Source organism: Penicillium robsamsonii (assembly GCF_028829455.1).
Source record: "Penicillium robsamsonii strain IBT 29466 chromosome Unknown utg000001l_segment0_segment0, whole genome shotgun sequence".
Classification (NCBI taxonomy): Eukaryota; Fungi; Ascomycota; class Eurotiomycetes; order Eurotiales; family Aspergillaceae; genus Penicillium; species Penicillium robsamsonii.
This window is the reverse complement of record NW_026643219.1, coordinates 5,090,870-5,104,873: the sequence shown is the minus strand read 5'-3', so window position 1 is coordinate 5,104,873 and position 14,004 is coordinate 5,090,870. Positions and strand designations below refer to the sequence as shown.

Here is a 14,004-nt window from a genome sequence, read left to right as displayed (position 1 = left end):
CAAAGCACAAGAAACCCAAGCCCGGTTTTTCCTCGCTCTCCAACATTCGTTTTATCGTATATCCTTCAAAATTTCCTTTCTAGGCAATTCTAAATTTAACCGGTAACCTTGAAGATGGACTCGGCGAGTCTCTCAACGTTGGCGGAGGTGATACCAGCGACGGAGATACGGCCGTCCTTGGTAGCGTAGACGGAGTGCTAGAGAATTTGTTAGGAATCAGGTCTGAAGAGATATGCGAATGTAAATCTTACCTCCTTAGCAAGGGTGTCCATCTGCTCGGGCTTCAGGCCAGTGTAGGCGAACATGCCGATCTGGATATCAAGTCAGTCATTGGGATCATACTGAATCGGAACCAATTTTCGCTCCTTACCTGGCTGGTGATGTGGGACCAGTCGTGCTTGCTGCCAAGCTTCTCGAGGTTGGTGCGGAGAAGAGAGCGCATCTCGATGATGCGGCTAGCCATGCCCTCGACCTCGCCGAGCCACTGCTTGTTAAGAGCAGGGTCGTTCATGATAGTGGAGGCGATGCGAGCACCGTGGATGGGAGGGTTAGAGTAGAAAGGACGAATGAGGATCTTGATCTGCGAATCGACGCGCTTCTTCTCCTCGGCGTTTTCGCAAACGAGGGAGAAAGCACCAACACGCTCACCGTAGAGACCCATGTTCTTGGCGAAACTCTGGCAAAGAGCGATGTTGTGGCCCTGCTCGACGAAGTGGCGGGGAGCAAAGGCATCCTGGTCGGCGTTACCGCTGGCAAAGCCCTGGTAGGCCATGTCGAAGAAGGCGAAGTGGCCCTTCTGCTTCATGACATCGCTAATCTGGCGCCACTGAGCCTGAGTAGGGTCGACACCGGTGGGGTTGTGAGCGCAAGCGTGGAGCAGGATGATGCTGCCCTCGGGGGCGGCCTTGATGTCGCCAATCAGACCCTCGAAGTCGAGGCCAATGGTGTCCTTGTTGTAGTAGCTGTACTGGGCGACCTCGAGACCAGAGTCGGAGAAAACAGCCTTGTGGTTAGCCCAGCTGGGGTTGGGGAGGTAGATCTTCTTGGCGCCGGGGTAGAACTGCTTGAGGAAAGCACCACCAATGCGCAAGGCTCCGGTACCGGAGATGGTCTGAGTGATGACGAGGCGGTTGTCCTTGATGGCGGAGGAGTCGGCGCCGTAGGCAAGCTCGGCAGCGGCGGTGGTGAAAGCGGGAACACCGGTGATGCCAGCGTACTCCTTGTCCAAGCGCGATGCGACGACCTTGTCCTCAGCGGCGCGGACGGAGGGCAGAACGTAAGGCTTGCCCTTGTCGTCACCTGAAAAAGCAGAATGGCTCGTCAGCAATCCAATATCCAATGTATTGCGCAACGAGGCGATTGTTTGGGGCGAGCCTTACGGTAGGCACCAACGCCCAGGTTGATCTTCTCCTTGAAAGAGTCGGCCTTGAAGGCTTCGGTGATGCCGAGAATGGCGTCCTATTAACCAAGCTACGTTAGAATTGGTCTTTCAAACCACCAATCTGATGATTGCACGCCCAACACAAGCTTACAGGAGGACCCTGGGGAACATTGGCCCAGGCCGAGGCGTGTCTAGCTCCGATCACGACGGTGCGCATGTTGACCTCGCGGGAGGCAGCCGACCGGCTGGCGACTCTGAGAGTGGAAAGCATAATGGCAAAGGAGATGAAGAAAAATTTAAAAGGACAACACCTAGCTCTCCTAGATTTGGGTGGAAAAGGAAAGGGAAGAACCGGGAGAGGAGAGGAAGAATATAAAAGGGTCGGAGACGTAGTCCCGATGTTTTTGCCCTGACTCATGTGATAATGGTACCAGGTACCTGCCTGTTGGTATGTTACTCCACCTCGGCTGAGGTACCAGGTACAACCAACCCCGGCGAGTTGCGCGAAAGGGATTGGCTACATCCTCCGGCTAAATTACAGGGATTGTTGTTTTTAGGGCTTGAAGTACGATTCTTGATTCTTTGTATAGTTCATAGCTTGAACGCATTGAATTGACTCTGGAATGTATGAGACCAAAGATTTCGTATATCCCTTGTATACTCCGTACACCGTATAACACGTATAACACACCATCAGCCCATCTCCAAATATTTTCTCGGCAAGTTCAACCTCCGGTGAACTGATCAAGGCTGTTTACTCCACACCGTTTCCCCTCACCGTTGGGGTAGAAATGGACTATTTCCCCGAGTCTAAGAGGCACTTAATTCGGTTAAATATCTTTTGGAATAGCCGCCTTCTCCGCACACGAAACATTGATGGCCTAAATATACGTTCGGACTTTTGACATAGACTTTGGATATCGTAAAATTGGTATTTGACTAGTGAAACGAGAGAGAAAAGATCAGCCCATGCGAACACCAGCCTGGCGGTTCTTCCGCGCAGCAGTATCCATAACAGTGTTCATGCCGGTGTTCTGGCTAGCGTCCAGCGTGCTCATAGACTCGAGTTTCTTTTCATCTTCAATCTTCTTCAGACGCTTCTCGGTCTTCATCTTTCCACTGCCCTTGCCGTGGAACTGGTGGCTGAGTTGCTTGAAGGCTTCCTTTTGGTTCATGTTGCGACCGAACTCATCCACATACCGCAACTGGACGTCGGGCTTGTATTCGCGGTTGAACACCTCGGCCATATGACGTGCTTCCTGCTGGTCACGCTGCTTGTTCTCCCAGCGTGCGTGCTCCTCACGCTCACGGGCTGACATGCGCTCAAGCTTGCCGGAGGTACGGTCTCGTTCACGCTGCTGCCGGGCGCGTCGCTCGGTTTCGGACTCGCGGTTCGACTTCTCGGCCAAGAAACGCTGGCGATCGCGCATAAGTGCGTTTTTGCTGCTGCCGTCGTTGTCTTTGACCAGGCCACGCGACTTCAACATTGATAGAGTAGCAGCTAGACCCTGGTCCAGACTTGATTCCTCTTCTAGACCTGTGCCGGTGAGTTGTTGTGGCTCGGCCGCAGATTCTTGATCACGCTTGATGCGCGCGGCCAGCTCCTCTTCGTCTTCGATATCGCCGTAACGGTCCATATCTATTTCCACGCCTTCTCCTTCAGGCTCGGCGCTGGGGCTTTCAGGCTCCTTGGTCGCAGTTCTAGTGGGTTTCTCTTCCTGCGCGAGGAGTGTGGGCTTGTGTAGATTTGACACAAACTCTGATGTTTCGTCGATAATGAGGCCAGGCTCTTCGCCTTCATTATCTGAGTTTTCAATCTCCATTGGGGTCTGAGTCTCCTCTTCTCGAAGCTGTTTCGCAAGTTCCTCGGGGCTGATCTTCTTGCGCTTCTTGAAGGCCGCGCGTCGTTGCAACGCAAGAGAGGCTTGTAGATCATCGTCATCCACGAAAGAAACATCTTCATTGATGGGCTTGCGGCGAGCGGGGACTGGGACTCCACCATTTGAATCAATATCCATGGCCGAAGACCCCTGCGCATCGGTCGAATCCACGACTGGAGCGATCTCGTCGTCGTCCATAAAAGCCCTCTTTTTTGTAGCTTTAGCCTTCTTCTTCTTAGGCTTCTTAATTTTGACCTCGCTGATGTCCATGTAATCGGAAGACGGCACTTCCGGCTCAAAGTCGAGACTGATAATGTTCTTCCGTAACTCATTCGAAACTTCCTGTCGCTTTGCTTCGCGTTCTTCGGTCGAGCCTTTGGCGTCGAGAGTAAATCTCTTCCGCTTTTTGCCATCGATCTCATCATCGTATTGTGAAAGAATACCTTGGTTCTCCGCTGTAGGATCGTAAACGGGCTTTTTCTTCTTGAGTTCCATCTTCTCTTCGGTTCTCTCCTTCTCAACTAGATCGAGGTTTTGGAGCTCATCGTCCTCTTCGTCGTCGTCCACCGCGGCGTCCTTCAGCGTCAAGATATGATCTTCACCACCCTCAAAAGCACCCGCAGAATGTCCAACCTTGATACCAGCCAGATCCGCTGCAGTGTACTCGGCCGCTGCAAGGCGCTCCCGCTCCTCGAGCTCCTCGGCCAGTCTCTGGGCGCGTTCCTTCTCGATTTTCTTTTGGCGTTTCTTGGATTGTGCCAGCCAGGCCATGGTATCGAGTTCCTCGTCATTCCCCTCGCCTAGTGTGGATCCTTGAAGTTGAAGATTCCTTTGGGCGATATCACGCGCTCGCTTGATGGCGGCATTCTTTTCGTCTCGTTTCCGCTTCGCTTCGGCGGCATCTTGGACCTTCTTCCAGTTGTCGTAGCTTTCCGCCTGTCGTGTTTCGATAGTACTGGCTGGGTCTTCTTCCTCGCCGGACTCGCTGTCGTCTTCTCTAAACTCTGGGCCAGCGCCGGGGACTGGGAGTGGCTTGAGACCAAGAGCCACTCGAATCTTGTTATTTTGCTCGATGGATAAAGCGTCCGCCATTTCGACGGTGTATGGAGAAGGAGGGGAGGAGATGGTAAAGTAATGGTCTCCGGCGCGACGCCTTCTGGATTCCTGATAACCGTAATCGGGTCACATGATTTGAGCGCATCGTACTATCCCAATCTAGGCCTAGCGTCACAAAATCTTAGCGGCCCCACTTGCGACATAAATAAGAGCCTTCCCGCTTTTTCTTTCCTCTTTTCTTCTTCACCAAAACCGGATCTGTGTCCAGATTTCCTGCCCATGGATTCCAGTCTGACTGGTTTCTGTGTGGTGGTTGAGAGCTGGGCATTTCGACGAGCTTGGAGCCATCATTTTTTGCGTGGATGGCCTTTACGGTTTCCGGTCGACAGATCTCAGATTAATTGTCTGTGCCTTGTGACGCGGGTCTTGAGCTCCCACTGGTGAGCTCGGCTTGATAGCTTGGTTTCGGACGGCGTCATATTTCATATCTCTTTGCCGATTGGCCGTTGGCCGCTGAGGTTAGGGAATAACCATGACTTGCCAACATCTCTTATATAGAACCTGTATTTTGTAAATGAATCCTCGATTAAACAAAGTCTTCGTTTTGCGGGACTGTTGTCTAGGGAACGTGCTAAACGTATTTTCCCTAAGCGCCTATCATGGATGCACCATCGCGTGTTGCATGCTGATGCACATGCTGAACGATGGATTCAGTAATGCTGGGAAGCTGTTCGTCGACGTCATGATCATCGCCTATCTAAATACAAAAGCTCATGTACAATGCGTAATTTACAGCAGCTTCAAGTGTCCCGTCACGCCGTCAACCACACTCTTGGGGCCCAAGACTCCAAGCACGGTCTTGCTCCCACTTGCGATCTGAGTGCGCCCAGCGTCCTGGATAACGCGCGTGCAAAGCCCAAGGCTAATAGCCTGAGCCTGCATGACCAGCAGCTCATCCTCGGACTTGACCTGCAATGCGATCTTGGCCTGGCCACCGCGCTCCCATTTCTTGAGGATAGGCGAGTTGGGTGCGTACTCGAGGAAGTATTTGTAGCAAGCGAGGGTAGCGTGGCCGCATTGGGCGGCGATTTTGCCTAGAAAAGAGAGATTGTAAGCGCTTGCAACACAAATGCGAAGAATGATTGAAACGTTCGTGAAGCACATACCTTTGGTCATGCCCAGGTCCATGCGGACGACGAGCACCAGCTTCACCTCCTCGGTGTTGTCCTTGAAACTGGACAGTTCTTCACCGTTGCCTTCATCTTCCTCGTCGGTCTCTTCTTCTTCGGAGTCTGATTCCTCTTCGTCGGAGGAGTGGCTGTGGACCTTCACATCGTAGCTGTTCGGCCACCCTTCTTCCTTCTCTTTGAAGAGGTTGAGTGAGGAGCCTTGGCCGATGAAGTATCCGGTCACACCTGCAATGATGGCCGTTGCGATCACGTAGGCTGCCGTTGTGGGAGGTACCCGGTCTAATGGTACTGGCGCGGCCATTTTGTTGGTTGTGTGGTGGTTGGAGATCTCGGCGTGGCGCAAAATAAAAATGTGAGGGAAGCTCGACCGCCCTGCATATCTTCACGTTTGTTCCACTGCGCTCACCTTGGGCTCACCTTTTTTTTTTCTTTAGTTCAACAGATTTCAGATAAAGGACATTATGAAGGACTCGATATCTCTGGGATTTTATATATTTGAAAATTGCCGCTCGTGTGCTCGGTTGAGCTAGTTCTGGCTGTGTCTTCTTATTCCTACTCACACTACGAGGTACCAATGATCGAGATATGCTGAATGACATGACCGCACGATTTCGCCTCTAGACTTTCACAGTCATACACTTTAGTGAAAGTTTGAGTTTGATTCAGGTATAATATTCGTTCCACCATCTATAGTTCCTCTGTTCCCCAACTTCCCTGTCTCGGGAATTGGGGTAGCCCTCTGAATCGGGGCCATGTATATTGAAGCCTTAGTTCTCGTTCTTATAATCAGCCATCCAGTTCTCATTCCCACCCAAGTATCGGAACACGATCCGTGAGTCCAAGTCCTTGCATCGCTCATCATCACTAGCCTCCTTGTATGTCTGCAATCCCACACTCCCCATCACATTAGTCGATCCCACACGACGGGCCATATCCAAGGCCAACGAAATATCTTTCTTCATAAGCTGGACCTTGAAATCGTTCTGGTAACCGTTTGAGGATGGCGCATCGGGCCAAATTCCGGGCACCGGGTTGAAACGATCACAGATCGTGTTTTGGGCAGTGCCGGCCGCATAAACCCGAGCCAGGACTCGTGGGTCTAATCCGGACTTCATTTCCATGTCCATGGCCTCCGAGGCCACAATGCTGATCATACGGGAGAGGTAGTTATTAGAAAGTTTGGCTGCGAGTCCGAGAGAGGGGCCGCCACAATGGATGGCTTTGTTACCCATCAGGCTAAACAATTGCCTGACATCTTAGATATCATTGATGTCTTCTTCCGCACAGCCGAGAAAGAATGCAATTGTTCCTCGCTTCGCTCCGATCACACCGCCACTCACCGGGGCATCGTAGAATGAGGTGTGAGAAAAAGTCTTGGTAATGTGGTCCTTAACCTCCAGGAAACTTCCGGTGTCGATAGTCGAGCAGTCGATTAGAAGTTTCTCTCCGACGTCGCTGGAGCAGATTCCACCCGGTCCCATGTAAATTTCCTTGACATGCCTTCCTTCGGGTAGCATCGTGATAATTATATCCTAGTAGTATTATATCGCGTCAGTTCCATCTCTAAATGCAAGAATAGTGAAGCGGTTTAATAATGCATACAGATTTGTCGGCAACTTCCTTCGGACCAGAGTATCCGATGATCCTCTCCGGATATTTTGTGCAGATATCGTTCACGATATCAAACACATAAATCTTGGAATTGACTGGAAGCTTGCTGGCCAAGTTGGTTACCATCCAGAAACCCATGTTTCCAAGACCAATGAACCCAATACCCTTTGTCTTCGTCATCTTGAGAGTCCCGTGGATGCAAGATTGGACGAAAGGAGGTAGGTAAATCTCAATTCAAAGTCTCGTAAGTTAGTCGGAAGGTAAGAGGTAAAAAGGATGAACAATCAAGTGCTGTGATCTGAGCGGGGAACAGGACAATATGAAAAACGAGCTTGATGTAACATGAGGGAACACCCTATGTATATACATCTCAAGTTCTGTCTACAGGAATCGGCATTTGCGGTTGACTCGTTCTTCCTTGCCCCAATATTGGGGTATACCCGTCTCTCTTGCTCCGGGATCCCCAACTCATTAATTCCCCCACTCTAAAGATAATAAGATTCATGCCAAATACAAGGACATAACTTCGGACGAGGTCTTTGCTTATCATTAGCAGTTGAAACTCAGGCTCGCATTCATGTCTGTTGATAACGAACCCTATGTGCAAATGCACGCTCTCCAAGCCGGTCGCCTCACGCTGCCAGAACGACTCTTCCGCTTCAGAAAGCGCAAGACGAACAGTGCCCTCGCTATCCTTTCTAATTCAACATGTCAACTCAGTAAACAAGATTACACGAATTGTTTTCGATCTTGTTCTACGACATCCATCCACCAATTATCCGATCCCAATTCAACGTCATTTAGAGACACGACACCCTATGGCTACCGAACCCAACGTCGTACAAAGCTTAGCAGCTGGCGGATTATCAACAGATGATATCGACTATGTGATATACTCACACGTATGTATCCCATGCATTGATCATAGTGTGCATTCACCCTGCTGAAATGTCATCAAGGTCCACTGGGACCATATCGACGAGCCAAAAGCCTTCGATACAAGCACCTTCGTTGTTGGCCCTGGCACGTCGTCTCTACTAAAAGACAGTTTGTCCCTTCGTGGAAGTCATTCTTTTTTCGAGCCTGATCTGCTACCTGTGTCGCGAACCATTGAGCTCCCCCCTACAATAGGTGTCACAGAACAAGGGTCTTCCACTGGTAGACCTGCCCGAAATGGAGTCACGCCGGATTTCAGTCAGTCGTGGATACCCCATGGGTTCCTTCCCCGGACAATAGATATCTTCCAAGACGGAAGCATCTTGGTAGTCGATGCACCGGGCCATCTCCCGGGACATATCGATATTCTCGCTCGCACGAGTCCTGGTAAGTATACATACCTAGCTGGGGAGGCGTGCCATGATCGACGTATCATGAGACGAGAAAGGGAGATTGGAGAATGGCATGATGAGTCTGGTCACATCTGTTGCATTCATACAGACAAGAAGCAGGCTTAAAAAACCATTTCATTGATCTTGCAGCTCGAGTCTGAAGGTGTTGAGGTTATATTGGCCCATGATGTCGAGTGGGAAGAGAAATCAGAGAATCAAGCTCGGTTTTTCGGGACTAGCTAGCAGAGCCCTATTGGGACTAGTCTCTAGGAGGAATTATCGGAGTCTTTCGAATTTACAACATGTTTCCGTTGAGTTTGAATGTAATATGCAAGCGTATCTGGAGATTCATTCATATTTATGAAACTACATGAACCTTGTAATTGTAGAAAGTCATTATTCAAACATAGGTTTAGATATATATTTTAGAGTGTGGGGGGTTCAGTTGGGTACTATAGCTTCTTGGCCTTTACATTAGGTGCCAAAGGCCTGGTATTCGGGTGGCAGGATTGTTTAGAGGGGATTCTTTAGGGGCTGCCAGGGCCTCGGGGGAGTAGGCTAAAGTTCGTCTCGGCTGTAGCCTTTTGGAGCTACCTTTGTTTTACCTCTTTTATACAATATTTATTTTTTCGGTTCGCATATCTCTTGTTCCGTGGTTATTATGCTGATCAAGAAAATACACATGCAGATATTCATACCTAAATGGGTCCAAAAAATAAAGGTAAATTCCCTCTAGTGACGACGAAGCTATATGTTCTATATGTCCCCCGAATTCCCTATCGGGGAAGGGTTACGGGGAACATGAACAGTTTCCCCAAGACCAAGAACTGAAATTGCCAGTACTGAATATATTCAAGGGACCCCCAAGCTCAAAATTATAAGCTAAATTTTCATTTCACTTTCAAACAACCCAGGACGACATTTCGTAGATGCAATATCTTCTTCTGGGATGTCTTTTCGGCGATGGCAGGAGACTTTGCGGACGAGGTAGATGTGCTGGATCAAGGCGTGGGCTAGGATATAGTTTCCAAGTGTAGAATTTGGCACAATGTGAGTAGTGTTGAAACTTTCCTGAAATAGGTGAGAGAATGCATCCTTGAACCAAATTTCATGCTCCTTGTCTTTCAACTTCTGCCATTTGTTTTCGGACGTTGTTCGAAAGGTTGCAAACTGGCAAGGCAGTAACATCCCATCGATATCCGAGCTAAGAATTGGAGATGGAATGTTGTAGACAATGGTGTGCAAGTTGAAGAAGCAGAATACTATCCACTTAGTTCTCTTGGTACTTTCATATCTAGCCCAGTTCTCCCAAGTGGTATTCTCTGGTAGTGGTGTCGTTTTGAGACCATCATCGCGAACGAGAGTTGCTAGGATACTCTGAATGGCCAGGGCTTCACGCAAGATTGTCCGATGATTTGACCATGTTGCCTCGGCCATGAGGAGCAAGAGAGCTTGTGCGGTTTGGATTGCGTTGTCGTTTTATTGTACTGATTGATTGTTGTCAGAGGAGGGCTCTCTGGACAGCCTATCATTATCTGAATGAGATGTATGATACACTGATAACGCATCATGTCTCCTGGTGCGCTCTCTTGAAATAAGGTGGCTTGCTTGGAATAATTGGACTGTTCTTTCGGGCTCGAAGCAACACTGTGCCCCGATTGAGGCGATGGCCAGTACAAGTTCAATACAACATTCCTCCGATGAGATAGTGGGAATTTGCAGAAAAGGCATGTGCTCGTGAAACCCCTTGAGATAGTCTGTCAAGTAATGACACATGGCTAGCCTGGATGGCATTTGAAATGATTCGGGCACTACTACAACAAATTGTTCCAGCCTGGCAATAAGAACGTTGCGAGTCTGTGTACTAATTCCTTCAAACAAGTTGGCTGCGCGGGCTATTTGGAGAGCTCATGGTATATCGTCTTCTGGCTGTAAGGACGGCAACCGTGACCCAAGTCTTGAGAATGTATCAGTCTCTGTCCGTTGCTGCGTGCTAACTGTTCCTAAATCTGCCCCCAGGGCCGGGGTTATACATCCAGTGTCGTTATAGTGATCTGGCAGAGGAGAATCGAGTCTCTGTGTTGGTGAGATGAATGAAGTAAAATCATCTGCTAATGGGGTATGGTTATCCATGAATGCTGCCAAGTCTTGAAATGGATCACTGAACAAAGTTTCTGTTAATTGTGCCTGGAATTGAGTAGAGAAATTAGGAGAGAGATCGTTGGAATTGTTCAACTGCTGTTCGGGGAAACCGTCTTGGTTCAAGTGTTCGGATAAATCGTTAACTTCTTCCAAACTGATTCCGGTGGCCTCACTTGAGCCCACGTAAACCGGTTGAAAATATTGAGCGCCAGTTTCCTCCGCAGAGACACCAATACCAACCAAGGATTGTGGCTCATAAATCCCAGCATTTAGGTATTTGCCATTCTGTATCCCGTTTTGAGTATGCATTGAGCGTCGTGGCCGTTTTGATCGGCGCGCACCTCTTTTCTCGTTCTGCTTTCCAGATCCTGAGTGACTGAGTCTCTCATGGCGGACTAGCAGGTCACTTTGAATTGTTAGCAGTGATCGATTATAGTAGCTCTTCCGAGAAAATCACGTTCTTGAAAAGTCACGCTCCCATTGAGAGCAACTGAAAGGCTTTTCGTGTGTATCTATCTACCCGGCATCAGTAATTGTGTCGGCTATTTAAATGTAAGGACGTACGGGTCCTCTCATGTCGTTGTTGATATTCTAGTCGAGCAAAGTGCCGATCACACTGCTCGCATCGAAATCGCTTTGTTTTGCGCGCAGCATGACTAGATCTAACCTTCGGGGACGAATGCCTCGTGCTAGAAACCATAGTTGTTGGATCAACAACCCGCAAATGCGTGGGTTGGGAAGGATGTTGCTGCAGCAGAGGAAGAATCCATAATAGAAGACTGAATTCTGCTCTTCTGACGGGTGATTCTTGTTCTCAACTTGCAAGGGCCAGTTGAACGGCAAATGTTCCAACCTCGGAAGCAAAGACCTCGTTCCTAGCCGATTATGCCGTGCGGGGATAATCCGGGGTAGACCCACGGCGGTACCAACAGTTAAACCCCAAACAGTTAATTCCATCCGCCTTTGCATCTTCGATGTCAAGAGAGACATGATACTCCGGCGAATAATCAACGGGGCACCCCAAAGTATAGCAGGAGTTTGCGACACGATTCTTCCTTGAATATTGACAAGGTATCAAATATATCAGCCAGGTTCGACTTATCTCTATCTCCAAATTCCAGCAAATCTAAAGACGAGACTAGCAACATGGACCACTGCGGTTGGATCTCGGTCCTCCCTCAAGCTTGGGCCTGGTTCATTCATGCCAGTGAGACCAATATCTGGGTCTCACAGAAGAGCATTGCTCCGCTCACTTCAGTTCTCAATTGAAGAAGAGAGACCACCTCCTGTAGAGCGACTAGGAGAGTGAATTCGAATTGGGCAATGACTACGACCTCGAATATGATGGCTCAGAGTGCAACAGCATACGCGTTATATAGAAAACCCTCCGCATAAGTCGTGTAGCAAAGGGGATACAACCTTGGAATGATGTTTTATAAAATGTTCTGGACAGGGAGGTAAAGCTGGGTGTCAAAAGAGTTACTAATAATGCATTCGGTGAATCTGTTACAAAATCCCACTAGATAGCTAGGATCCGTAGATTAAAAAGGTAGCTGGAAAAAAGGCCCAAGATCGAAGAGGCCCTATCCCTGACAGATATCTGCCCAACAAAGAACACAACCCAAGCCAAGCATATTGGACGCATCACAATACGCTACCACTGATTATATACAACCCAAAACACCAACATAGACCCAAAGAGGCTATTCAGTTTGCGCTACCAGCGGGGGCAGCAGCACGAGGGGCGTTTCCAGTAGGACCCACGCGACGGCTCCTAATTCCGGTGTTAGATTGATAACAAACGACAAGCACAAATCAATATCAACTTACATCATGGTACGGCTGAAGAAACTGATACCAATCATGAACAGCCAGCTAGGAACAGCACCGAGAGCCCAGATAACGTAGCCCATGGGAATGTTGAGCTGGTACTTAGCGACCCAGCCGTCAACAGGGTGGAGAGCACCCTCATAGGGGGGAACTTCTCGTAGGTCTTCTTGGCGTGGATCTCGTAGATGGTCGCGGGGGTAACGGTGGTGGAGTTCAGGTAGATGTTGCGGAGAGGAGTCGGGGCACGCTCCTCGCCAACAGCGGGTGCCTTGGGGACCTGGTAGTACTGGACGGAGGGAGCGCTGGCGGACCAGGCGGCGCACAGGACCTGGTTGGCCTCGCAGTCCAAGTATCCGAGGTGAGGTGAGGTAGGATCGGCGGAGAACAAGAGAACGGATTCCTGGGAATTGCAAACGCGATGTTAGGGATTTGGGACTTGGCGAAAAGACGCGTCGGGAGCAAAACATAAACTCACCTTGAATGCCTTATCAGCAGTTCCGCAGCGACCGAAGCAGGTCTTGTTGCCACCAGTGGTGTAGATCAACCAGTCCTCAGCCTTGGGACCCGGGGCAAGGATAGACTGCCAGTTGTTCAAGGACACGTGGGTGACGCTCTTCTCGGTAACCTTCTCGGCCAGCTGCTCGATCGGGGAAGCCGGAGCTGCTGTCGGCACGTAGGACTTGACCTGGTTGAACCAGCCCTGCACGCGGTCGGCGAGAGGGACCTGCTCCTGGGCCAGGGCCAGGGCAGGGAGGAGGGTGACAAGCGACGTGAAACGCATCTTGAGGGCTGAGGCGCGGAACAAGTTAGTGAGACAGGTCTCGGGAATAATCAAGTCTAACAGAAGATGAAACTATCTCAAGACACTTACCAACTGAAGGGGGATAAGAATTGACACAGTCAGAGACAAGAGGAAGAATGGTGTTCAGAGGGAGTTGGGACAGCTGGCCTGAGCGCTAGCCAACCACAACGGTTTAATTTTACTCCCGCACCTCCTTTCTCTGCACCAATGGCACCATTCCTATGCGATTAGTTCTGAGAATGTTCTAGATTCATTAATATCTTCTTTTTGGCCATAATCATCTTATATTGCAATTGATTAGATCTTTCGATGTGGATTCTGACTTGCATAAAGCTCCCTACCCCACAAATTCAGAAGTAAACAATCGGTATCATCCGTGTATATTAAAAGCTCGACTTTTGTTGTCAGGTCTTGGACGGTAATCATAACCAGAATACACTGATACTAACCGTTGTATATCTTCCAACCAAGTGGAACCATCCAGATGAAGACATATAATGCATATCGGATTGGGATTCTTGTGGATAGAATACTTCTTAGTATGAAATTGATATTGTAAAGCGCTTGGTCTCTTGATTCTTGGGATATGAATCCACCCCTGTGGATAACTCCTTTTTCTCTACGGAAAAATACACAATCAAAATAGTATCAGGTTCCGTGGGAAGTGGTCATATATATCCCGGGTCGAAATGTAATCCTGCAATAATGTGTACTACTACTACTTATAAACTACACAAGCGACGACAAGCTGCAACGGCAGCACGAATCTTACATCCGTAGGGGG

At 49.2% G+C, this 14,004-nt stretch overlaps 8 protein-coding genes across 8 annotated transcripts; 1 reads left to right on the top strand and 7 right to left on the bottom strand.

Annotated features, from left to right (window-relative positions):
- Positions 1–95: 95 nt before the first annotated feature.
- Positions 96–1,652, bottom strand: N7447_002005 (uncharacterized protein; the record flags this gene model as incomplete). Its single annotated transcript, XM_057226281.1, has 5 exons — positions 96–197; positions 252–311; positions 371–1,299; positions 1,380–1,458; positions 1,533–1,652. 5 exons carry the CDS (start codon positions 1,650–1,652, stop codon positions 96–98), a joined length of 1,290 nt encoding a protein of 429 aa, XP_057090297.1.
- A 691-nt stretch (positions 1,653–2,343) lies between these two features.
- N7447_002004 (U4/U6-U5 snRNP complex subunit SNU66) lies at positions 2,344–4,353 on the bottom strand (the record flags this gene model as incomplete). Its single annotated transcript, XM_057226280.1, has 1 exon — positions 2,344–4,353. The coding sequence occupies one exon, from the start codon at positions 4,351–4,353 to the stop codon at positions 2,344–2,346; it is 2,010 nt and encodes a 669-aa protein (XP_057090296.1).
- Positions 4,354–5,106: 753 nt separating this feature from the next.
- Positions 5,107–5,808, bottom strand: N7447_002003 (aminoacyl-tRNA hydrolase PTH2; the record flags this gene model as incomplete). Its single annotated transcript, XM_057226279.1, has 2 exons — positions 5,107–5,411; positions 5,484–5,808. 2 exons carry the CDS (start codon positions 5,806–5,808, stop codon positions 5,107–5,109), a joined length of 630 nt encoding a protein of 209 aa, XP_057090295.1.
- A 466-nt stretch (positions 5,809–6,274) lies between these two features.
- Positions 6,275–7,298, bottom strand: N7447_002002 (uncharacterized protein; the record flags this gene model as incomplete). Its single annotated transcript, XM_057226278.1, has 3 exons — positions 6,275–6,726; positions 6,793–7,039; positions 7,110–7,298. 3 exons carry the CDS (start codon positions 7,296–7,298, stop codon positions 6,275–6,277), a joined length of 888 nt encoding a protein of 295 aa, XP_057090294.1.
- A 638-nt stretch (positions 7,299–7,936) lies between these two features.
- Positions 7,937–8,572, top strand: N7447_002001 (uncharacterized protein; the record flags this gene model as incomplete). The annotated part of the gene is made up of 2 exons (XM_057226277.1): positions 7,937–8,020; positions 8,078–8,572. 2 exons carry the CDS (start codon positions 7,937–7,939, stop codon positions 8,570–8,572), a joined length of 579 nt encoding a protein of 192 aa, XP_057090293.1.
- Positions 8,573–9,328: 756 nt separating this feature from the next.
- On the bottom strand, positions 9,329–9,883 carry N7447_002000 (uncharacterized protein; the record flags this gene model as incomplete). The annotated part of the gene is made up of 1 exon (XM_057226276.1): positions 9,329–9,883. One exon carries the CDS (start codon positions 9,881–9,883, stop codon positions 9,329–9,331), a length of 555 nt encoding a protein of 184 aa, XP_057090292.1.
- Positions 9,884–9,925: 42 nt separating this feature from the next.
- N7447_001999 (early growth response protein) lies at positions 9,926–11,288 on the bottom strand (the record flags this gene model as incomplete). The annotated part of the gene is made up of 5 exons (XM_057226275.1): positions 9,926–10,303; positions 10,326–10,403; positions 10,445–10,994; positions 11,046–11,100; positions 11,153–11,288. 5 exons carry the CDS (start codon positions 11,286–11,288, stop codon positions 9,926–9,928), a joined length of 1,197 nt encoding a protein of 398 aa, XP_057090291.1.
- A 1,007-nt stretch (positions 11,289–12,295) lies between these two features.
- On the bottom strand, positions 12,296–13,199 carry N7447_001998 (uncharacterized protein; the record flags this gene model as incomplete). The annotated part of the gene is made up of 4 exons (XM_057226274.1): positions 12,296–12,362; positions 12,419–12,513; positions 12,555–12,818; positions 12,894–13,199. The coding sequence occupies 4 exons, from the start codon at positions 13,197–13,199 to the stop codon at positions 12,296–12,298; spliced, it is 732 nt and encodes a 243-aa protein (XP_057090290.1).
- Between the last annotated feature and the right edge of the window lie 805 nt (positions 13,200–14,004).